Raw genomic sequence first — 25246 nt, 5'->3', positions numbered from 1 at the left:
TCGCTTCTTGGCTGTATACCCTATATTGCTCTGAGGAGACATCAACATGTCATCCGCAAAACGCAAGGGTGCCAAGACACAGGCTGTAGACGCTGCTTGTGCCGCTTGTGGGGCTGATCTACCGGCAGGTTCCAATGACCCCCATTGTGTGCAATGTTCGGTCCCTGTGCCACTTCGTCAGCCGGACTCTATGGTGGTAGTGGCCCAGGCAGAGTCACCGGTGAACCCTGTCCCGGTGACGGGGACAGAGTTTGCAGTTTTTGCTGACAAGATGTCTGTGACTATGACAAAAATCCTAGAGACCTTGCAGTCCAGATCAGTTACTCAGACCATGGACACGGCTGTGTCAATGTTCCCCGGTCCCCCTCAGTTGGAGTTAATACGTGCTTCAAGGGGGTCCCAGGCATCTCAGGCTGAAGGCTCTGACTCGGATGACAGTCCCAGGCAGCCTAAGCGAGCTCGCTGGGAGAGACCCTCCACGTCCTCACGCTGGTCAGGGTCTCAGCGAGAAGAGTCTCTGTATGATGAGACAGAGGAGGGTGATCAGGAGTCTAATCCTGAGACCGCTCTCAATCTGGATACTCCTGATGGTGACGCCATGGTAAATGACCTTATAGCGGCCATCAATAGACTGTTGGATATTTCTCCCCCTGCCCCTTCAGCAGAGGAGGCAGCAGCACAGCAGGAGAAGTTCCATTTCAGGTATCCCAAGCGTAAACTGAGTACTTTTCTGGACCACGCTGACTTCAGAGAATCAGTCCAGAAACACCACGCTTATCCAGACAAGCGTTTCTCCAAACGTCTTAAGGATACACGTTATCCCTTTCCCCCTGACGTGGTCAAACGCTGGACCCAGTGTCCAAAGGTGGATCCCCCAATCTCCAGGCTTGCGGCTAGATCCATAGTTGCAGTGGAGGATGGGGCCTCACTTAAAGATGCCAATGACAGACAGATGGACCTTTGGTTGAAATCTGTCTATGAAGCTATCGGCGCGTCGTTTGCTCCAGCATTCGCGGCCGTGTGGGCACTCCAAGCTATTTCAGCTGGTCTGGCACAGGTGGACTCTATCATACGTCCAGCAGTGCCGCAAGTGGAGTCCTTAACTTCGCAAATGTCTGCGTTTGCGACCTACGCTATCAACGCTGTCCTAGACTCTACGAGCCGTACCTCAATGGCGTCCGCCAACTCTGTGGTTTTGCGCAGAGCCTTGTGGTTAAAGGAATGGAAAGCGGATTCTGCTTCCAAAAAATGTTTAACCAGCTTGCCATTATCTGTAGACAGACTGTTTGGTGAGCAATTGGCTGAAATCATTAAACAGTCCAAGGGTAAAGACTCCTCCTTACCCCAGCCCAGATCAAGCAAACCTCAACAGAGGAGGTGGCAGTCGAGGTTTCGGTCCTTTCGAGGCTCGGGCAAGGCCCAATTCTCCTCGTCCAAAGGGACTCAGAAGGAGCAAAGGAGCTCAGATTCCTGGCGGGCTCACTCACGCCCCAAGAAAGCAACCGGAGGAACCGCTTCCAAGGCGGCTGCCTCATGACTTTCGGCCTCCTCCCTCCGCATCCTCGGTCGGTGGCAGGCTCTCCCGCTTTTGCGACATTTGGCTGCCACAGGTCAAGGACCGGTGGGTAACAGACATTTTGTCTCACGGGTACAGGATAGAGTTCAGTTCTCGTCCTCCGCCTCGGTTCTTCAGAACTTCCCCACATCCCGACCGAACAGACGCCCTTCTGCAGGCGGTGGGCTCACTAAGAGCAGAAGGAGTGGTGATCCCTGTTCCTCTTCAGGAACAAGGGCAAGGTTTTTACTCCAATCTCTTTGTGGTTCCAAAAAAGGACGGCTCGTTCCGTCCTGTTCTGGACCTAAAACTGCTCAACAAGCATGTGAACGCCAAGCGGTTCCGGATGGAATCCCTCCGCTCCGTCATTGCCTCAATGTCTCAAGGAGATTTCCTTGCATCAATAGACATCAAAGATGCTTATCTCCACGTGCCGATTGCTACAGAGCACCAACGTTTTCTACGTTTCGTGATAGGAGACGACCATCTTCAGTTCGTAGCTCTGCCATTTGGTCTGGCGACAGCCCCACGGGTTTTCACCAAGGTCATGGCGGCAGTGGTAGCAGTCTTGCACTCTCAGGGACACTCGGTGATCCCTTACTTGGACGATCTGCTTGTCAAAGCACCCTCTCAAGAGGCATGCCAACTCAGCCTGAAGGTTGCGCTGGAGACTCTCCAGACTTTCGGGTGGATCATCGACTTTTCAAAGTCAAATCTGTCACCGACTCAATCACTAACGTATCTTGGCATGGAGTTTCATACTCTCTCAGCGATAGTGAAGCTTCCGCTGGACAAGCAGCGGTCACTACATACAGGGGTGCAGTCTCTCCTTCATGGTCAGTCGCACCCCTTAAGGCGCCTCATGCACTTCCTAGGGAAGATGGTGGCAGCAATGGAGGCAGTCCCGTTTGCGCAGTTTCATCTGCGCCCACTTCAATGGGACATTCTCCGCCAATGGGACGGGAAGTCAACTTCCCTGGACAGGAAAGTCTCCCTTTCCCAGACGGCCAAGGACTCTCTGCAAGGGTGGCTTCTTCACACCTCATTATCACAGGGAAGGTCCTTCCTACCCCCATCCTGGGCAGTGGTCACGACAGACGCGAGTCTGTCAGGGTGGGGAGCAGTTTTTCTCCACCACAGGGCTCAGGGGACGTGGACCCAGCAGGAGTCCATCCTTCAGATCAATGTTCTGGAAATCAGGGCAGTGTATCTTGCCCTACTAGCCTTCCAGCAGTGGCTGGAAGGAAAGCAGATCCGAATTCAGTCGGACAACTCCACAGCGGTGGCATACATCAACCACCAAGGAGGGATACGCAGTCGACAAGCCTTCCAGGAAGTCCGGCGGATTCTAATGTGGGTGGAGGACAGAGCATCCACCATATCAGCGGTTCACATCCCGGGCGTAGAAAACTGGGAAGCAGACTTCCTCAGTCGCCAGGGTATGCACGCAGGGGAATGGTCCCTTCACCCGGAAGTGTTTCAGGAAATCGGTCGCCGCTGGGGGGTGCCGGACGTCGACCTAATGGCGTCTCGGCACAACAACAAGGTCCCGGCCTTCATGGCGCGGTCTCGCGATCAAAGAGCTCTGGCGGCAGACGCCTTAGTGCAAGATTGGTCGCAGTTCCGGCTCCCGTATGTGTTTCCACCTCTGGCACTCTTGCCCAGAGTGCTACGCAAGATCAGATCCGATTGCAGCCGCGTCATACTCGTCGCCCCAGACTGGCCGAGGAGGTCGTGGTACCCGGATCTGTGGCATCTCACGGTCGGCCAACCGTGGGCACTACCAGACCGACCAGACTTACTGTCCCAAGGGCCGTTTTTCCATCGGAATTCTGCGGCCCTGAACCTGACTGTGTGGCCATTGAGTCCTGGATCCTAGCGTCTTCAGGATTATCCCAAGGGGTCGTTGCCACCATGAGACAGGCTAGGAAGTCCACTTCTGCTAAGATCTACCACAGAACGTGGAGGATTTTCTTATCCTGGTGCTCTGCACAAGGAGTATCCCCCTGGCCATTCGCGTTACCTACTTTTCTTTCCTTCCTGCAATCTGGGTTGGAAAAGGGCTTGTCGCTCGGCTCCCTTAAAGGGCAAGTCTCGGCACTATCCGTGTTTTTTCAGAAGCGTCTAGCACGACTTTCTCAGGTGTGCACGTTCCTGCAGGGGGTTTGTCATATCGTCCCGCCGTACAGGCGGCCGTTAGATCCATGGGATCTAAACAGGGTACTAGTTGCTCTCCAGAAGCCGCCCTTCAAGCCTCTGAGGGATGTTTCACTTTCTCGACTCTCACAGAAAGTGGCCTTTCTGGTAGCGGTCACGGCTCTTCGGAGAGTGTCTGAGCTAGCAGCGCTGTCATCCAAGGCTCCCTTCCTGGTGTTCCACCAGGACAAGGTAGTGCTGCGCCCCATTCAGGAGTTTCTCCCTAAGGTGGTATCCTCTTTTCATCTTAATCAGGATATCTCCTTGCCTTCCTTTTGTCCTCATCCAGTTCATCGGTATGAAAAGGATTTACATTTGTTAGATCTGGTGAGAGCACTCAGAACCTACATTTCCCGCACGGCGCCCCTGCGCCGCTCGGATGCACTCTTTGTCCTTGTCGCTGGTAAGCGCAAAGGGTCGCAGGCTTCCAAAGCCACCCTGGCTCGATGGATCAAAGAACCAATTCTTGAAGCCTACCGTTCTGCTGGGCTTCCGGTTCCATCAGGGCTGAAGGCCCACTCAACCAGAGCCGTGGGTGCGTCCTGGGCATTACGACACCAGGCTACGGCTCAACAGGTGTGCCAGGCAGCTACCTGGTCGAGTCTGCACACTTTCACCAAACATTATCAGGTGCATACCTATGCTTCGGCGGACGCCAGCTTAGGTAGAAGAGTCCTGCAGGCGGCAGTTGCCTCCCCGTAGGGGAGGGCTGTCTTTGCAGCTCTACTATGAGGTAATTCTTTACCCACCCAGGGACTGCTTTTGGACGTCCCAATCGTCTGGGTCTCCCAATGGAGCGCCGAAGAAGAAGGGAATTTTGTTACTTACCGTAAATTCCTTTTCTTCTAGCTCCTATTGGGAGACCCAGCACCCGCCCTGTTGTCCTTCGGGATTTTTGGGTTTTTTTCGGGTACACATGTTGTTCATGTTGAACGGTTTTCAGTTCTCCGAAGTTACTTCGGAGTGAATTTGTTTAAACCAGTTATTGGCTTTCCTCCTTCTTGCTTTAGCACTAAAACTGAGCAGCCCGTGATCCCACGGGGGGTGTATAGCCAGAAGGGGAGGGGCCTTACACTTTTTAGTGTAATGCTTTGTGTGGCCTCCGGAGGCAGTAGCTATACACCCAATCGTCTGGGTCTCCCAATAGGAGCTAGAAGAAAAGGAATTTACGGTAAGTAACAAAATTCCCTTCTTTCTCACTTTTTCAAGAGGTAATTCCAAAAATTTGACCCCAATGTTTGTTACCCACTTTTTTATGAGCGCGGTGATACCTCACATGTGGTCTGAAACCTTTGTTTGGACAAATGGGAGGGCTTGGAACGGAAGGAGCAATATTTGAATTTTGGAAAGGAAATTTGGCTGAAAAAGATTGCGGGCACCATGTCGCATTTGGAGGACCCCTCAGGTACCTAAACAGCAGAAACCCCCCACAAGTGACTCCATTTTGGAAAATAGGCCCCTCAAGGAATTTATCTAGATGTTTGGTGAGTGCCCTGAACCCCCAAGGTGCTTCACAGAAGTTTATAATGTTGAGATGTGAAAATAAAAAAAATACATTTTTACCACAAAATTGTTACTTCAACCAGCTTTTTTTTTTTATCAAAAGTAAAAGGAAAAAATTCAGCATAAAATTTATTGTGCAATTTCTCCTGAGTATGCTGATACCTTATGTGTGATGAAAATCAACTGTTTGGGTGCACGGCAAGGCTCGGAAGGGAAGGAGCGCCATTTGACTGCACAATTTGTTGGAATCATTAGCGGACGCTATGTCGCATTTGGAAAGCCCCTAAGGTGCGTAAACAGTGGAGCTCCCCCACAAGTGACCCCATTCTGGAAACAATACACCTCAAGGCTTTTATCTAGGTGTATAGTGAGCATTTTGAATCCACGAGCACTTCACAGAATTTGATAAGCTTAGGTTGCCATATTGAAAATTTTCATTTTTTTCACAAAAATGTTGATTCAGAATCAAATTTCTCACTTTTTCAAGAGGCAACAACAAAACATGGATCCCACAGGTTGTTATCCAATTTCTTGTGAGAGCAGGGATACCCCACATGTGGCAAAAAGTCTCTGTTTGGATAAATGGGAGGGCTTGGAATGGAAGGATCACCATTTGAATTCTGGAATAGTTGAAATAAATTGCACGCACCATGTCACATTAGCAGGGCCCCTTGGGTACCTATACATCAGAAACCCCACACAAGTGACCCCATTTTGGAAACTGGACCCCTCAAGGATTTTATTCAGGAGTATAGTAAGCATTTTGATTCCACAGGTACTTCACAAAAATGTTGCTGTAGCAACAAATTTCTCACTGTTAGGCTATGTGGCCATGATCCAGCGACACGGCATCTAGTACACTGTGTCAGCCTTCCTGCAGAGATGTGAGTGTTGTCCACGGGAGAATGCAGCTGCCCGTGATCACGATTTGGGTTCAGGCTGCTGTGGAATTAGCTTTATTCTACGTGCAGAGAACACCCTTGTCTCCGCAGCATAAATTGACATGCTGAGGCTCGGGAAGCTGCACCACAGGTCGGTTTATGCTGCGGAGAAAAGAAGCACAGTGGGCATGAGATTTCTAAAATTCCTTCCACTGTGCCTCTACTGCACAATGCAGCGTTATGGACGCAGGAAAAAAACTCTGCGCCCAAAACGCTGCAAACCCTGATTGTGGGCACACAGCCTAAAATGCTACAGTGGATGAATGGATAGATGTCAAACACATATAACATCCCACCCCCTGCATATTCTAAGCTGGCGCCCTTCAGTGACTTTTATGTGGCACTAAAGGGTGCCTAGCCTTGTATTTAGCCCAAAAAGAAAAAAAAAATTAAAATAAATGACGTGATGTCCCCCCTATTTTTGATAGCCAGCTAGGGTAAAGCAGACAGCTGTAGCCTGCAAACCACAGCTGACAGCTTCACCTTGGCTGGTGATCAATTTGGAGGGCTCCCCAAGCTGTTTTTTTTTTTAAATTTTTATAATAATTAAAAAAAAAAAACAAACGTGGGGTCCCCCCAAATTAAGTCACCAGCCAAGGTGAAGCGGACAGCTGGGGTCTGGTATTCTCAGGGTGGGAAGAGCCATGGTTATTGGACTCTTCCCAGCCTAAAAATAGCAGGCCGCAGCCGCCCCAGAAGTGGCGCATCCATTAGATGCGCCAATCCTGGCGCTTCGCCCTGGTGCGGTGGCAAACGGGGTAATAAATGGGGTTGATACCAGATGTGTAATGTCAACTGGTATCAAACCCAGCAATTAGTTATGTCACGGCGTCTATTTAATACCAGACATAACTAATTGACAGGAATACAAAAAAAAAATTGACAACAAAAAAAAATGTATTTGAAAAAACACTCCAACCATCCCTCTTTGACCAATTTATTGAAAAGAAAAAAAAAATCTCCTGTAAGCTATTTTGGAAGTCCCACAATCTTCTAGAATATGGGGGGCACGCTCAGGGAACGCGTCCCCCATTTTTTAGGAGTGCAGACCCTCCATTTGAGGAGAGTGGGTGCAAAGAATCTGCACCCACTCTCCCCGGGTCACAGCTGCAGAGTGCGAGCAGCAGCGTCTCTGCAAGCAAAGCAGGAAGCTGAGCTGACAGCCGCGCTCTGCACATGTGACCGGCGTCTGCTGTGAAGGAGGAGGGGGCCGCGGGGATCAGCGCTCCGACAGGTACGGGGGACACCGGGGAACACCGGGGTGGGAATAGGGGTGACCTGGCAGGGCCTGGGGAGGAGTTTTCTGTCGCATGTGTGCGACAGAAGTCAAAGGAAATGGGTAAATGCGGCCGGTGCGCTGCTGTGCGCGCCGCCATCTTGGATTTTTTTTTGGGGGGGGGGGGGTTTGAGGGTCGGGGGGAGGCACTTCGGCGACCCCGGGGGACCGGGGGAGGAGATTTATCTCCCAGCTGACATGTTTGATCATGCCAGATGGGAGATAAATCATTGTTTACCGGAGCTGTGATTTACTATAATATGATCATCGGTATAAGGTGTATACCGGTGATCATGTGAGCGGGGACCGGAAAAACCGGCCTGAATCATGATCTCCAGGGTCTCTGTTACCCCCGGTAGCTGAAACCCCGGAGATTTTCTGACGCTGGGGGGCGCTATTTACCTTTTTCTGACCGCCGTTTATAGACGGCGGATCAGAATAAGGACCTGATTCTGCCGCCGTTTATCTCCGTAAGGCTGTCGTAATCGGGTTAATTAAACTGAGTGGGTACTCTATGTTGATTTTAGGCAAAGGTTCACATTTCCGTTATTTTGCATCAGTCACATGCGTTGCTTGACGCATGTGACTGATGCGTTGTACAACGGATAACAAGGAACAGAAATCATTGTCGGACTCAGTTGTGTCCGGGAGGCGGAGCGCGAGGGGGCGGAGCCGAGCGGGGGCGCGGCGCTGAGGAGGTCAGTGCCGCGGGGACTGCAGGGCTGGGGACAAGTGAGTGTGTGAGTGTGTACACATGCGGAGTGCGGGAGGGGGCGGAGCCGAGTGGTGAAGTGTCGGCCTCCTTGCACACGTATCCAGGGTAAATATCAGGAAACTAAAAGCAAAGCACTTTTTGCTTGGTTACCAGATATTTATCATGGATACCAGTGTACACCGCTTAGCGCTGGCTCCCTGCACATGTAACCACTGTAAATATTAGGTAACTAACCAAAGCGCATTGCTTGGTTACCCAATGTGTATCCTGGTTACTGTGCAGGGAGCCAGAGAGCGCATGCGCAGCAAAATCCTACAAATTGCGCTGCTCAAAAAACGTTACAGGCTGTGTTGCTCCCGCCCGGCGGTCAGTTAAAAAACGACTGACCGCGATGCAGCGGATGCAACGCAGCATAATCTGTCGCAATCCGTCACTAATAGAAGTCTATGGGGAAAAACTGGATTCCTGCAAAATATTTTGCAGGATACCGTAAATCCTCAAGGCGACAGATTGTGACTGATGCAAAACAACAGAAGTGTGAACCTAGCCTTAGTCAGGAAGATAATCTATGACTTTTCCAGAATTAGTTTGATGCTCTATTCTAAATATTATACATCAGTTACTCAGTATGATTTGCACACACCCCAACTAACTGATTAGGTATTTGATGTTAGAAAGGTAATCATTGAATCATCCATGAGAGAAAAGTATTTTATAGCCTCCTCTTAAAGGAAACCTGTCACCTACTCAACTGCGGACGGTCCGATAAGTTCCAGTCCGATGGCTGTCGATGGTCTCGTCAGGAACCTCCTCTATCCTTACGATTGCCGTCCTTCTTGCTTTGTGTGGATGACGCGTCCTACGCCTCACATTGCCCTCCATTGCGCTCCTGCACTCCTCTCTGCCCTGAGCATGGCAGAGAGAAATGCATGTGCGCAGGAGTCCAACAGAGGTCACTGTAGATGACGTAGGACACATCATCCACATGGAGCAGGACAGCGATCGCAAGGATTGAGGAAACGCAGGGTCAAAATCAGTGATGTTCATCAGACCGGACTGAGACACAAGTGAGTAGGTGACAGGTTCCCTTTAAATATCTGATGATGTTGGCTGTCCAGTTTGAATTGCACACAGTTTAATCAACTGAACAAACATTTAACAACATGCACTGATTTCTTACTGTATGGTAATAACCTTAGGTTATCAATTATGTTTCCAGCATTGAACTATTAACTAGCAATTTTATAACCATTACTGTTCTTGAATGGTACAATGTATTAATGTATAATGAATTGCCAACTCTGCACAGAATTTCATTCAGGTAAATATCAAAGCGACAATATATTTAAAGGTTCTGCAAAGTTTATGTATATAGTTTGTATACTTTATGTACCTTGTACAATGTCAGTGATTTTGATACAGATTTTCACTGTGTCCTTTTATGCATGGGTCAGAGCTTGACATCAATTGTTGTAATTAATTAGTGGTGTTTGCACTGCAACAGAAACTATTTAAAAGGGACTCTGTCATCAGGTTTTTGCCACCTAATCTGAGAGCAGCATGATAAAGGAATAGAGACCCCGATTTCAGTGATGTGTCACTTACTGGGCTGCGCAGGAGTGCAACGGAGGACACTGTGTGGAAGACGTAGGACATCATCCACATGAAGAAGAAAGGAGATAGAAAGGATAGAGGAAGCGCCGGATCAAAATCACTGTTTAACACTAATGTGACGCTAATCACTGTTTAATCAGCAGTAGATTACCATTAGAGGACTACTTGGCGTGCTGCAGGTAGTCCAAAAGCTGACTGAGCTCATTATAACCCTGCTCTACATTCAAATAACAGCTAGATCTGCAGCAGAGAAAACCGTGATTTTATCAAAATGACAGCAAACAGCTCAGTAAGTGACATCACTGGAATCAAGGTCTCTGTCTCTACGTTATGCTGCTCTCAGAATGGGGAGCAAAAACATAGTGACAGATTCCCTTTAAAGTCTCTGATATCTGTATCATTTATCATAAACTAAGAGTGCAAGCACACCTGAAATGCGTTGACAGTTACCTATGCACTAATTGTTTGTCTTACTAAATGTTCTGTATGGGAACTGCTACCAATAAAGTAAAAGGTGTTTGTCAAGCAGGAGTTCATTCTTTATTAGGCTACTTTCACACTTGCGTTGGACGGCTTCCGTAGCATTGCGTTGTGTGACGGATGCAACGGATGCATTGCATATAGTGGCACAACGCAATGCTACGGATTGTACAAAACAACGGAAAGCTTTATTTATTTTTTTTTCTTCTTTACAGTTTACCGGCAGCCGACTATTGTGAACGATCAGCCGATCGCTCTCAATAGCCGGCGGCCGAGCGCTCAGCTGGACGCCCTCACATGTCGGCGGCCGGTTGCTCAGCTGAGCGCTGTCACTTGCCCGCGGCCGGGCATGCCGGCGGCCGGGCGCTCAGCTTCGGCCACCGAGAGACAACAAAAATAAAGTTTGTGATTAAAAAAAAAAAAAAAGGGAGCATGCGCAGTGAAATCCTACGGATTGCGCTGCTCAACAAAACGTTACATGTTGCGTTCCTTCCGCCCGACGCGTCAAAATAACGCTGCATCGTCCAGCGGATGCAAGGCAGACACTTGCGTTACAGTGAGTCATCCATACAAGTCTATGGAGAATAGCGCAGTGCGTTAACGGACTGCGCTATTCTCCATAGTGACGGAATGCGCTGAACGCAAGTTTGAAAGTAGCCTTAGTTACATACAAAAGAGGGAGGGTATATAGAAAAAGTGCCCCACTGCACAAGATAACGCCTAATTTTAAATAAAATAAAGTAAAATAAATTAAATAAACTGTTTATTAGGTCACACTGCAGACAAGGAAACAGTTTTGACAATGGCCACAGAGGACTCACACGGATGTGGAGAACAGTAATTTTACAATAGCTTTATTCCCTAGTATATATAGTCTGTACTATGGAAGAACAAAAGATACGCTGAAAACCTTATTAATACAGCAACTAACAATAGGACATGATATATACATACAGGTTTATTTTTCCCTTAGCAATGGAAGTCAAAACATTTTTTTCAATAAGCTCATACCCAGCTGAGAACGCTGTTGCTTTTCTTCTTCACTACGGATGAATGTATCCAATAATTTTAGATCCGTCATGCAGTCATCCTTTCCAGCAGGGGAACTGTAAGCAAATGGTGAGGAGCGGTACCGAGATCTCAAGCCACTGTTTTCTAGTGGACCAAGAGTACTGAGGTATGCTGGTGATCCTGGGGAAGAACTAAAGTTTTGCATCTGGAAAAAGACACAAATTGAAATATATTATGTATGGAAAAGGACAGGGCCCAATTCAACCAGATTGGTCATTTTCTTAGCAGCCTTCATAAGCGGCAGAGTACAGCACAAGGATCCCAAAGGAAAGCTGGAGTGACACTTGTGTGTGACTCGCATGAGGATCGCATCGCCCGCACCGGTGGGGTTTCCTGACAGAAGTGTGTCAGCATACTGTATTTCTATGCCGCTAACACGCTCCTGTCAGGAGAGCCACGGGACAGTGCGATGTGATCCTTGTGCGACTCCAGCCTAAGCATAAGCCTCTTAATGAATCAAGAGCGTCGTCTGATGAGTGGAGGGAACTCGCCAGAAATCTGATGCCTGTTCCTGCCGGAGTAAGCTTTGTGACGCAGTGAACGCCACCGCTCGTCATGAATTTGACAAACAGTGAACACCAGGCCCTTGGCCCAGCTCTGCCCACTTTTTCTGAGCTGGGAAAAATAGCACAACCACGATTTGAACACAATTGTACGGTTTTTCAAAGTTTTTATGCCAGAATTCTGGGGTAAAAGCTTTGAATAAGCAGGCCCTCAATCTTTACTCTTCACTTTTTAAAACCCAGTGCAAATATAATAGTAGGAGTTATTGCTCACAGCTAAGAACTGAGGACTCTTTACCCAGGAGTCAGAACTGGGATGTTTGAAATGTGTTGAAACAACAACAACAACAACATGCTCCCTAGGTTTAGGTCTGAATTTTATTTAATTTTTTATTTTAAATCAGACATTTTCTTAAGAAGTGTGATGGAACACAACTGTGGAATATTTTAAAATTCTTGCAAACGGCTATGTGATCAAGTGCTTCTTTTACACTCTAGATGCCAGCATTGAGTAGACTAGACATGAGGTGGTGAGACTATTTATTTTCTTAAAGTCTGTTTAATCTTTCTGACGTGCAACTTAGATATGATAAAAGACTGAACAGTTGTATGTCAGGTCAGTTGATCCTTAAGGTCCTGTGCGCACTAGACCGTTTTTACCCACAGTTTTGCTGCGGAAATTTCTTGAGAAATGTTTGTAACCTTTCTGCAGACATTTCCCAGCAAAACCTATGGGAAAAAAATAGCTGTGCGCACGCTGCGTTTTTTTCTCAAGAAAATTCTTTCTGAAGATTTTCTTGAGAAAATTTCTTGAGAAAATGTGCATGTCACTTCTTTTCCGCAGGTACCTGTGGTATACCCCCGGTATCTCACTCCATTCACTGTAATGTAATGGTGAAATACCGGGGGTATACCGCAGGTAGCAAATGATGTGCGGTATACCCCCGAGACTGTCACTAGCGGTGACATCACGGGCTCTCACGATACTGCTGAGAACGCGGCGGGCATAGAAGTCAGTGACAGCTCTGACGTCAGCAGTACAGGAGATCATCACAGCAGGTAATGATCTCATCTATCCTCCTGACAGCAGCGCTCGTCATCCCCTGTAGTGACCTGGGCTATTGATGTTAGCTCAGGTCACTGCATTGCTCTCCCAGCCAATGGGGAACATTCTGTTCTTCATTGAATGGGACAGTGACTAAGATATGGATCGCCGTGTGCCCCCCCTTCCCTTATTTTATTACGTCGGACGTGGAATTGATTGTTCTTTTCAATAAATTGGTGAAAGAGGGAATGTTTTGAGCAGTGTTTTTTCAAATAAAACTCTTTTTGTTGTCTATTTTTTATTTCTTACTGACTGGGTTGGTGATGTCGGGTATCTGATAGACGCGTGACATCACGAACCCCAGGGCTTGATGCCAGGTGACATTACACATCTGGCATCAACCCCATATATTACCTCGTTTGCCAACGCACCAGGGCAACGGGATGAGTTGGGGCGAAGCGCCAGGATTGGCACGTCTAATGGATGCGCCACTTCTGGGGCGGCTGCGGCCTGCTATTTTTAGGCTGGGGAGTGTCCAATAACAGTGGACCTCCCTAGTCTGAGAATACCAGACCACAGCTGTACGCTTTACCTTGGCTGGTGATCCAATTTGGGGGGGACCCCATGTTTTTTGTTTTAAATTATTTATTTAATGTAAAATAACAGCGTGGGGGTGCCCTCTGTTTTGGATTACCAGCCAAGGTGAAGCTGCCAGCTGTGGTCTGCAGGCTGCAGCCGTCTGCTTTACCCTAGCTGGCTACAGAAGATGGGGGACCTCAGGTGTTTTTTTTTTTTAAATGAATTTATTTTATGCCCAAATACAAGGCTAGGCACCCTTTAGTGCCACATAAAAGTCACTAAAGGGTGCCAGCTTAGAAAATGCAGGGGGGTGGAACATTATATAGGTCTTTCTCATCTATCTATCTATCTATTCATCTATCCATCTTTCCCTCTATCCATTATCGGTCTATCGATTATCTATTATCTATATTATTTATTGCAGTTACAGCATAAAAAAACCGCAGGGTCCAACCTGCGGAAAAACGCAGCGAAACCGCGGGAAAAACGTATGCGTTTTTCCCGCGTTTTTTTACCGCATGTGCGGTAATCTTCAACTCCCAGAAGTTTCTCAAGAAATTTTCTTGAGAAAAATCACATTTCTAGTGCGCACATAACCTAAGGCCACGTCTCACTAAAGGTACAGTCACACTAAGCGACGCTCCAGCGATCCCACCAGCAACCTGACCTGGCAGTGATCGCTGGAGCGTGGCTACATGGGTTGCTGGTGAGCTGTCAAACAGGCAGATCTCACCAGCAACCAGTGACCAGCCCCCAGCTAGCAGCGACGCGTGGAAGCATGCTGCGCTTGGTAACTAGGGTAAATATCGGGTAACCAACCCGATATTTACCTTGGTTACCAGCGCACACCGCTTAGCGCTGGCTCCCTGCACTCCTAGCCAGAGTACACATAGGGTTAATTACCCGATGTGTAGTCCGGCTATGTGTGCAGGGAGCCGGCACTGACAGCGTGAGAGCGGCGGACGCTGGTAACGAAGGTAAATGTCGAGTAACCAAGGAAAGGGCTTCTTGGTTACCCGATATTTACATTGGTTACCAGCGTCCGCAGAAGCCGGCTCCCTGCACATTCAGTTGTTGCTCTCTCGCTGTCACACACAGCGATGTGTGCTTCACAGCAGGAGAGCAACAACTAAGAAATGGTCCAGGACATTCAGCAACAACCAGCGACCTCACATCAGGGGCCAGGTTGTTGCTGGATGTCACACACAGCAACTTCGCTAGCAACATCGCTGTTGCGTCACAAAAGTCGTGCCTCAGCAGCGATGTTGCTAGCGATGTTGCTTAGTGTGACTGTACCTTAAGCGACATCGCTAGCGACATCGCTGCTGAGTCACGTTTTTTGTGACGCAACAGCAATGTTGCTAGCGATGTCGTGACATCCAGCAACGACCTGGCCCCTGCTGTGAGGTCGACGGTCGTTGCTGAATGTCCTGGACCATTTTTTGGTTGTTGCTCTCCCGCTGTGAAGCACACATCGCTGTGTTTGACAGCGGGAGCCAACGATCTGAATGTGCAAAGAGCCGGCTTCTGGCAGCCTGCGGTAAGCTGGTAACCAAGGTACATATCGGGTATCCAAGCAAAGCGCTTTGCTTAGTAACCCCATGTGTACCATGGTTACTTGTGCAGGGAGCCGGCGTCTGGCAGCTTCGGACGCTGGTAACCAAGGTACATATCGGGAATCCAAGCAAAGTGCTTTGCTTAGTAACCCGATGTGTACCATGGTTACGAAGCACAGCGTCGTTACACAAGTCGCTGGTGGCTGATCTCTGATCGCTGTGGAGATCTACCTGATTGACAGCTCACCAGCGACCATGTAGCGACACACCAACGATCCCTGCCAGGTCAGATCGCTGGTTGCGACGCTTAGTGTGACGGTACCCTTAGTTGCTACTTTATGATTTATTTAAAAAAAGGAACAAAGCACCAGGTTTTTGCCCTATAAATTAATCTTAGTGTCATAATGGTGCTAGGACGCTAATTAAAATGGTACGTTTAGCTTATAAATCCAATCCTTGATTGCAGAGTAATCTTTATCCAAACAAGGAAAATTAGGTCATTGGTGCAGTGGCTTGAGCATTAGGGCACAGCTTTGTGGGTTGGGTCTTTTGTAATGCTGCCTACCTCCCCTCTGTTTAAAATTTCTTCCCTCTGCCACCACGATTAGCGCTATGTCCGGCGCATGCGCAGTACAATTTTCAAGTTTTTCTTCAAAACTTCAATAAAACAGAGCCAGAAACAGTGCATGAGCGCACAGCGATCTTCGGCGCCATTTTACTGAGGACAGTGTGGAGATGACAGTGACAGCGATGCATGCACTGAGAAAAATTCAGTCTGCTCATATTTTTATTTACAGTATCTTCACTAAAATGGCGCCGGAGAGGTCAGTACATGCATGCGCTGATTTAGGAGCCATTTTATTGAAGACTGAGAAAAACTTGAAAATTGTACTGTGCATGCGCTGGACATAGCTCTAAACGCGGCGGCACAAAAATTTAAATATAGGGGAGGCAGGCTGCCAGGGGAGGAAACATTACAGAAGACCCGACCCACAAAGTCCCGTCCCGATGCTCAACCCACTGCACCAATGACTACATTTTTGGATGTGTGGACAAAAATGACTGCAATCAAGACTCGGATTTACCAGCTAAAGGTACCATTTTAATCAGCATTCTAGCACCATTATGGCATTAACTTTTGTTTATAGGCAAACCTGGTGGTTGGGTCAATTTAATAGCAAAATCAGGCCCCTTGTCAGCCACATCTGTTCTAGAGACGTAAGTGGTTGGGCTTAGCTACAGAGAAGAGCCATCAGCCAGCCACCTTCCCACAACACTCCAGTAATGGGCTGACACAGACAAACCAGAAGAGGATCTTCTGGACCTGGGACCAGAGCCTGTAGATAAATATAAGTGCATATTTCACATCTGAATTCTAATAAGTTGCACACCTTTCTTTTAGATAGATCCTTTGTACATGTAAAATTAAATGTTAGGCAACTTTCTATCGTAGCGTGAAAAGGGAACCATTCATATATCTTAAGGCTGGACACCATTCCTGATTATGTCTAACTCACATACGTGCATAGGCTAGGTGCAGTTAGGACCAGAAATATTTTGGCAGTGACAAGTTTTGGCACTTTAACTACTTATTTACTAAAACATATTTAAAGGATACAGCTATATAAATCAATATGAGCTGAAAGTGCAGACGCAGTTTTACATTTGAAAGGTATTCACATCCCAATTGGAGTAAGGGTCTAGAAATTACAGCTCTTTAAGGCCTCATTCACACGTCATTACTTTTGCATCGTTTCATCAGTATTTGGATGCCAAAACCTGGAATGTCTCCAAACCACAGAAATGCTGTCAATCCTTCAATTACAGTTTTTCTCTGTAAGTTCCTTACTTGCCTTTGGCATGCAAACACTGATGAAACACTGATGCAAAAATACTGACAAATGTATGAGGCCTAATATGTAGCTGCCTCTTTTTCAAGAGACCAAAAGTAATTGGACAATTATCTCAAAAGCTCTTTAAATAGCCTGCATGTGCTATTCCCTGGTTAATCCATTATCAATCAAGCATGAAATGTAAAGTCTGGAACTGATTCCAGGTGTTGCATTTGCATTCGGAAGCCATTCATATGAACCCAGAAAATGCAGTCAAGGGAGCTCTCAATGGAAGAGAAACAACCCATCACTAGGATGAAAAACAAAAAAAAAACCATCAGAGAGCAGAAATGTTAGGAGTGGACAAATTCAGTTTGGTACATTCTGGGGGGGAAAAAACGGGGGAAAAAGCGCACCAGGGAGTTTGGGAACTCAAAAGTGCCTGGATGTCCAAGAAGGACAACAGAGGTGGATGATCACCGAATCCTTTCAATGGTGAAGAAAAACCCCTTCACAACATCCTCCCAAGTGAAGAACACTCTCCAGGAAGTAGGTATCTAAATCTACCATAAAGAGAGGACTTCATGACAGCAAATACAGAAGGATCACCACAAGGTGCAAACCATTAATCAGCCTTAAAAATTAGAAATCGTAGAATACGCTTTGCCAAAAATACATCTAAAAGAAGCCACTGCAGTGTTCAGGACAAGCATTCTTTGGACAGATGAAACAAAGTTCAATCTGTACCAGAATAATGGGCAGAAGAAAAGTATAGAAAAGGCTTGGAACAGGTCATGATGCAAAAGTACACCACATCTTCTGTTAAAACATGGTGGAGGCAGTGTGATGGCAGGGCATGCATGGCTCCCAATGACATTGGGTCACAAGTGTTTATTGATGATGTGACTGAAGGCAGAAGCAGCCGGATGAATCCTCATGTGTACAGGGCTTTACTTTCTGCTCAGATTCAACCAAAAGCAGCAAAATTAATTGGACAATGCTTCACAGTACAGGTGGAGAATGACCGAAAACATACTGCAAAAGCAACCCAGGAGGTTTTTTTTTTTTGAGGCACAAAAAAAAAAAAGGGAAATATTCTGCAATGGCTGAATGACTAATCACCAAATCTCAACCTCCTCGAGCATGGATATCACCTGCTCAAAACAGAACTTAAGGCAGAAAGACCCACAAGCAAGCAACAACTGAAGTCAGTTGCAGTAAAGGCCTGACAAAGCATTACAAAGATGAAATCCAGAGTTTAGTGACATCCATGGCTTACAGATCTAAAAGATAGTCATTACCGGCAAAGGATTCGCTACAAGTATTAAAAATGAACTTTTTATTTTTTTTTGGCATAGTATAATTTGTCCAATTACTGTACTTTTGAGCCCCTAAAATGAGGACACTGTTGAAAAATGGTTGCAATTCCTAAATGTTTCACAGGATAATTTTGTTCATCCCCTTTAATTAAACCTGAAAGTCGACACTGCAATTGTTTCATTTTAAATCCAAAATCGTGGCATGCAGAGTCCAAGTCATAAAGATTTGGTCACTGTCCCAATATTACTGGACCTAAGTGTATAAATGTCTTCTCTCATAATAAGACACAAATTAGGTTTTTTGCCTCAGCCTTTTATTTATAATAGGAAACTAAACCCCATAATTTTGTATACTGTCAGTAGGGAGTACAGACATGGTAAAATAGCCTTTGGCTAGATTTATAGATACAAAGCTCAGATGTTACTTTAATGTCTACTGAAAATTTTAAATGTATACATTACATACATTTGTGGTTAACAGCAGTTTTCTAATATCAGCTCTATAGAACTTTGTCTCAATCTTACCTCCTATTCTGTCGTCATTCTTAACGTGAGAAGAAATTGCCATGATGTAGTTTACCACTGGTTCAGGCTCGCATGGCCATGATGAAGTATACCACTGGTTTAAGCTTTCATGGCCATGATGTACTGGTTTAAGCTTGTATGGCCATGATGTAGTATACCACTGGTTCAGGCACGCATGGCCATGATGTAGTATACCACTGGTTCAGGCACGCATGGCCATGATGTAGTATACCACTGGTTCAGGCTCGCATGGCCATGATGAAGTATACCACTGGTTTAAGCTTGCATGGCCATGATGCAGTATACCACTGGTTTAAGCTTGCATGGCCATGATGAACTATACCACTGGTTCAGGCTCGCATGGTCATGATGAAGTATACCACTGGTTTAAGCTTGCATGGCCATGATGTAGTATACCACTGGTTCAGGCTCGCATGGCCATGATGAAGTATACCACTGGTTTAAGCTTGCATGGCCATGATGTAGTATACCACTGGTTCAGGCTCGCATGGTCATGATGAAGTATACCACTGGTTTAAGCTTGCATGGCCGTGATGTAGTATACCACTGGTTCAGGCTCGCATGGTCATGATGAAGTATACCACTGGTTTAAGCTTGCATGGCCATGATGTAGTATACCACTGGTTCAGGCTCGCATGGTCATGATGAAGTATACCACTGGTTTAAGCTTGCATGGCCATGATGTAGTATACCACTGGTTCAGGCTCGCATGGTCATGATGAAGTATACCACTGGTTTAAGCTTGCATGGCCGTGATGTAGTATACCACTGGTTCAGGCTCGCATGGTCATGATGAAGTATACCACTGGTTTAAGCTTGCATTGCTATGATGTGATATACTACAAGAAAATAATTGGAACACAGATTTTAGAGCGGATTAAACCTTACCTTGGTGTAACTACTGTTTGGAGAGTAGGGTACTGCTGCAGCATAAGAACTGCCACTGCTTGATAGCAGACCTTGCATTTGGGGGCTGTATCCACTGATAAAGCTAGAAGAGAACTTGGGACTGGTGCTAGGTGAACGTGATGGACTGTAGCTCAGTACACTTTGACCTTGTATACTTGGTGAAGGCGTGGATGCTGGAATTACACTTTTGGAAATATCCTTTGGTGGAGAATACGGCACATCTACAAATGAAGTATTAGAAAATTACAGATCAAGTACTACAATCTACAGAATACTGCACATCTACAAAAGAATTACACACAAATTTTAATTTAAAACCAACTATAAAGACTAGAGCTGATCGAACACCCCAAAAACCGGGACCGGCGGATCACTGACAGATTTAAAAATAAGTCTGATCCACTCCGGGATCCGGTGCCCAGATAAGTCAATGGGCACCAGAATCCGGAGATTAAAAAAGTCTGTGGAGGGGATAGGGGGGCAGGAGTGCGCGTGGTGTACTCACCAAGGCTGTGTCATGGCGGCACACTCCTTCCGGATCACGATTTTACCTTCCGGAGCTGACAATTCAATATTCACTACTTTGCCCGCCCACCGGCGCATGTAATTGATTGCAGTTAGACGCACCCCCACCCTGAGTAGCAGTGTGTCACCTGACTGCAACCAATCAAAGGCGGTAGGACGGCCGGTGAAAGCAGAGCAAGTGTCTGCCGGTCAGTAACGTAGTAAAAAAAATAAAATAAATAAATCAAACAAATCGGCAGCACAGATATAGCCCGCAACTGAAGCCACAGTCACACATGCGAGGCTTTGTTGGGTGATGCCCTGTCAGAATCTCGCGAGTCCCTTGCAAGTGTGGTTCCGGTCTAAGAAAAACCGCATACGTCTTTTTTTTTTTTTTATTTAAATAATTAAAAAAAAAAAACGACATGCGGTTTCCTCCAATTTTCATCCCCAGCCATGATAACGCCGGCTGGGGGCTGGTATTCCGGCTCGCAGCCGCCCGGTATTGCCACATCTATTAGATGTGACAATCCCGGTGCAATACCGGCCCTTCCCGGTGGCCTGATGCGGTGCCAAAAGGGGTAATGAGAGGTGAATAGCAGCGCAGAGCTGCTACTAAACCCTAGGTTTGTGATGACACAGGTGTCTATGAGATACCTGCATCACGAACCTGTAAATGAATGTAAATAAACACACAGAGAGAAAACCTTTATTTGGAATAAAGTACAAAACACACCCTCCTTCACCGCTTTATTAATCCACAACACCCTGCAGCTCCGGCGTAATCCACACGAGGTCCCACAATGACACATCCAGCTCTGCTACATGACACAGCTAGCAGCCATATAAAAGACTGCCAGCTCTGAGTGTAGCCTATGACTGAGCCGCGATGAGTGTCACAGGCCGGGGGGGGTGGCTCGTCAGCCTGCAACCAATCACAGACGAGGGGACAGCCGGTGGGCGGGGAAAACACGGAAAGCTGTGTGTATGCGATGCACAGTACAGGAAGTGAATGCGCGACTCGGAAGCAGTGTGCCACCATGAGACCGAGTCTCGGTATGTATGAAACTATCACTTATTAGGCTAGTTTCACACTTGCGCTATTTTGACGCAAACGGAATCCGTCACTAATGTAGTACAGTTCATTTATTTACAGTGGAAGCGCGTTACTATGGCGCGTGTGTGTGTCATGCAGTACCCGCTTGTGTCCACACGATGTCACTCTTCCACTGTCAAAATAGCGCAAGTGTGAGTGAGCCCTTACTTTTTTTTTATTTTAACTTTAATTGCTGAATCTGGATCGTGCACCCGGAATCCCGCGCCCGGGTCCGGCGCCCAGATAGCGTTGAAACCACGCGGATCCGGATTTTTACAGTCCAGATCCGCTCAGCCCTAATAAAAGCAAGTACTCTTTCATTCCACCCTAGAGATGGAAGTGCATGCTCTGATCACCCTCCATGTGCACTGTGTGTGAGATACTTCTCTTTCCACTTCTCATACACGGACAGGATGGTCTTAACTATTCTGAGTTCAGAGGAGTGTTACCAAAAGAGAAATAAAGTGAATATTCAGCATATGAAGAGTAAAACTCCCAACAGCGATACGGTATCCCTGGAGCTGAAGCTTCCAATCCTTGATACAGGCAATTCATCTGCAATTGCCACTGCTGTTTCACTAGACAGACATCAGGAACTCCATCCAGCCATTGTGACTGCCCAGACACAACATATCCTGGGGACCTACTGAATATCTAGCGTGCATCCCCCACCCATATGAAAGTTCTCACAGAAATGTAGTAAATCACCAAAAGTAGGCAACACAACACAAAAAATTCTTACAATTAAGGTTCTTTTCCACTTGTGTACCGCTTCCGATGCAAGAGCATTGGAAGCGATAATGCTAATGACCCTCTGCTATGAGCGTCAGCTGAGGGTCAAGTGACTGTGATGCGATCTTGTGATATCATATCACAACCTTGGAGAAAAGGGAGGGAACACTCCTCCCCCCCACCTCCCCCCCACCTCCCCCCACCTCCCCCCACCTCCCCCCACCTCCCCCCCCCCCCCATCTCCTCCGCTGTCTGTCTCTGCGTATATCTCACTGCAGTCGCATAACAGTAATATAATGAAAATCCCAGCAGGGACTTATCTGCCAGGACCTCCAAAACGCCTAGTCCCAGTGCGTTTCCCCTCGAAATTCTTGGGGTTCATCAGGGGACCTTCACAGGAAAAAAGTAAAAGAACAGAAAGGCCATCTAGTGATGTACATTCCAGGGGCAGATGATACAGATGCATGGAAAGAGTCCCAAAAGTTGAAACTCTTTTGTGTCCACAATAAGGTGATAGGACACGCCGGCGGTCAGATTGAATATGTACCTATATATGTACCTACCTATCAGAATAGTCCCTGTTGGGATTTTCATTATATTACTTTATAGGCTTTATAACTCTGGTTGTGTGCCTTATGAGTATTAGTCTGTTTTTCAGACTTAGGCAGTGAAGTCCTTGTAAACAACTGAGGAGGACATTTCTTTACCTCATATTCTGACTTTTGACTGATTTTGGGCACGGTTCATTTATCTGCACATGTATTATTGGTGACTGCCATTGTGGCAACTACCTACTTAGGGCAAGATAGGGAAGAGCCAACAAGGAGCGGGGGGCACCCAAAAAATTATTGTGCAACTCCACTGATAAGAAGGTGACAGTGAGGGCCTACTCTAGACTTAGAGCCCTTTAAAACCTTTGGTTGTGTTTATTGGTGGTTTACTGTCACCCTACTATCACTACCCCTTTACTTGCACCTAGGTTTGTGTGCCTTGCACCCCCTTCACTTGACTGCGGTTTGATAGGGCTGTATTGATGGTCCTAGGGTATACCGTTTTTTTAAAAAAGAATTTAATAAAGTGTAATTTTTAAGGTTTTTTTTCCCTTAGGTTTTCAACTGCCAATTCCACCCCTTAATGCTACCACTTCCCTAAACCTCATTTACACCTTTTACTAAGCAAGTATACCTCTTCAACTTTCCACAGTTATTATCTGTAAATAAATGAGGACTGGCCCACCAATTACAACCTTGTTTCTTCTAAGCCCCTGGCCAAACTTATGGATCCCTAGCCGTTTCCTCTTTATTGATCTCAAGAAAAATATGGTCAATATGTGTTGCAAGTACCTTAATTTTATAATTTAGTATAGTAGTAGTAAAGTATGGTCTATTTGGCAACATTAAAATATAAAATGCATATAGTTAGAGATTATAATAAGAATAAATGAGATGAACAGCTAATGGTCAAAATACAGATGGGGGTGCTCTACGCTTGTAGGAAACATGTAACCATTGGGAGAAGCAAGTTCGAGTCACAACACCATAAATAGTTTATTAAATACAAGTAAAACCATATAAAAACACTAATGCCTACATAATGAAACGTATGCCACCAGAATATTCAAAGCCCTGAGAAAGAAAACACCCAGCACATTTGCCTGTAACACATCTTAGCGCATAATTAGGACATAGAGCATAATAGCATCATCACCAAGTACCATAGAATGTGCAGCAAAATTAATTCCAGGACCTTATCCTATAAAAGTGCACTGTTGCTAACGGAGGTCACCATGTGACTGGTATACTTAGGCTCCCAATGTAGGTGTGTTTAGATGGGGCATAGGTGGCATGATTGCTGCATTTAGGAGGCTGTGAGAAGGAGTGCAATCGCCATTGAAAAGGGGGTAAACAGCCAGGGGCGGTTATCACTTAAGGGCGCTTTACACGCTGCGATATCGCTAGCGATCGCACCCGCCCCCGTCGTTTGTGAGTCACGGGCAAATCGCTGCCCGTGGCGAACAATATCGCTAGGACGCGTCACACTACTTACCTTCCTAGCGACGTCGCTGTGGCCGGCGAACAACCTCTTTAAGGGGGCGGTTTGTGCGGCATCACAGCAACGACACACACAAGGCACAAATAGAAGCGGAGGGGCGGAGAGCAGCCGCATTCACGTCACTCCCACCTCGTTGCTGGAGGACGCAGGTACGATATTGTTCCTCATTCCCGGGGTGTCACACGTAGCGATGTGTGCTGCCTCAGGAACGACGAACAACCTGCGTCCAGCACGAGCAACGATACTTGGGAAAGGAACGACGTGTCAACAATCAGCGATTTGGTGAGTATTTCTGATAGTTAGCGGTTGTTCGTACGTGTCACACGCAACGACGTCGCTAACGAGGCCGGATGTGCGTCACGAATTCCGTGACCCCAGCGATATCTCGTTAGCGATGTCATTGTGTGTAAAGCGGCCTTTAAGCTGAGCTGCCAGCAGTAATCACGAGAGCAAAGCTCCTGTGTCCTGCATGATCGCCACGACATACCCATACGTCATAAGTAGTGTTGAGCGGACCCAGACTAGCAAAATCCAGATCCGTGCGGTTTCAGCAGTAGATCCGAGTCCGACCTGGAAGCGGGATTCCGGGTGCATGATCCGGATTCGGCATTAAATTATTTTTGTCTCTCTCTCTCTCGCTCGCTCGTCCCAGATTCCGCTCCTCGTTGACATATACTGGGCCGGATCGGATCTCGGACTTCCTTGTCAACCCGCCACTGATCCGCCGGACCCACATTATTAGCAATCCGCTCAACTCTAGTCATAAGCCAGGAACTCCTTTCAGCCTGTGCATTATGGGTACATCAAAGGCCGTGAAGGAGTTAAAAACTTGCAATTGATAAGTCAAGCGGATGGATTTAATAATCCCAAAATAAAAAAACAAAAACACAAACATAATCAAACTTTAATAAGGCGCAAATTTAAAATATATAAAAAAAACAAAAAACGATACAGAAATGAAAGGCCTCATGTTCACACTGTATAGTCAATTTATGCACTGGAAATACTTACATGAATTTTGTACACCAAGAAGTTTTTGCTGGGAGGGGCTCAGAGTAAGATTTGGTGAAGTTATAGTGTACTTGAAATACCTCCAAAAATCAACCAATGCATTCATACTAAACAATAAAGCAAATGCCAGCTCTGTTGAGAGATACATAAAAAAAAAATTAAGATCCCACATTCTTGTAAGTTTATTACAATCTACTTATAGCTCTTTAAA

The 25246-nt window shown here is 46.6% G+C and overlaps 1 protein-coding gene across 1 annotated transcript in view; it reads right to left on the bottom strand.

The window, feature by feature from the left end:
- The window catches only part of TMEM209 (transmembrane protein 209), a 156648-nt gene that overhangs the window by 93847 nt on the left and 37555 nt on the right, over positions 1–25246 (bottom strand). Inside the window, exons 4-6 of the mRNA XM_075342614.1 lie at positions 25036–25167; positions 19620–19861; positions 11292–11496 (exon numbers count right to left, since the gene is read on the bottom strand). Of these exons, the coding sequence (XP_075198729.1) occupies positions 11292–11496; positions 19620–19861; positions 25036–25167 (579 nt within the window). The remainder of the gene's footprint in view (positions 1–11291; positions 11497–19619; positions 19862–25035; positions 25168–25246) is intronic.

The sequence above is a fragment of the Anomaloglossus baeobatrachus genome, chromosome 4 (genome assembly GCF_048569485.1).
Source record: "Anomaloglossus baeobatrachus isolate aAnoBae1 chromosome 4, aAnoBae1.hap1, whole genome shotgun sequence".
Lineage (NCBI taxonomy): Eukaryota > Metazoa > Chordata > Amphibia > Anura > Aromobatidae > Anomaloglossus > Anomaloglossus baeobatrachus.
The sequence above is the reverse complement of the archived record's forward strand: the minus strand, read 5'-3'. Positions and strand labels throughout refer to the sequence as shown.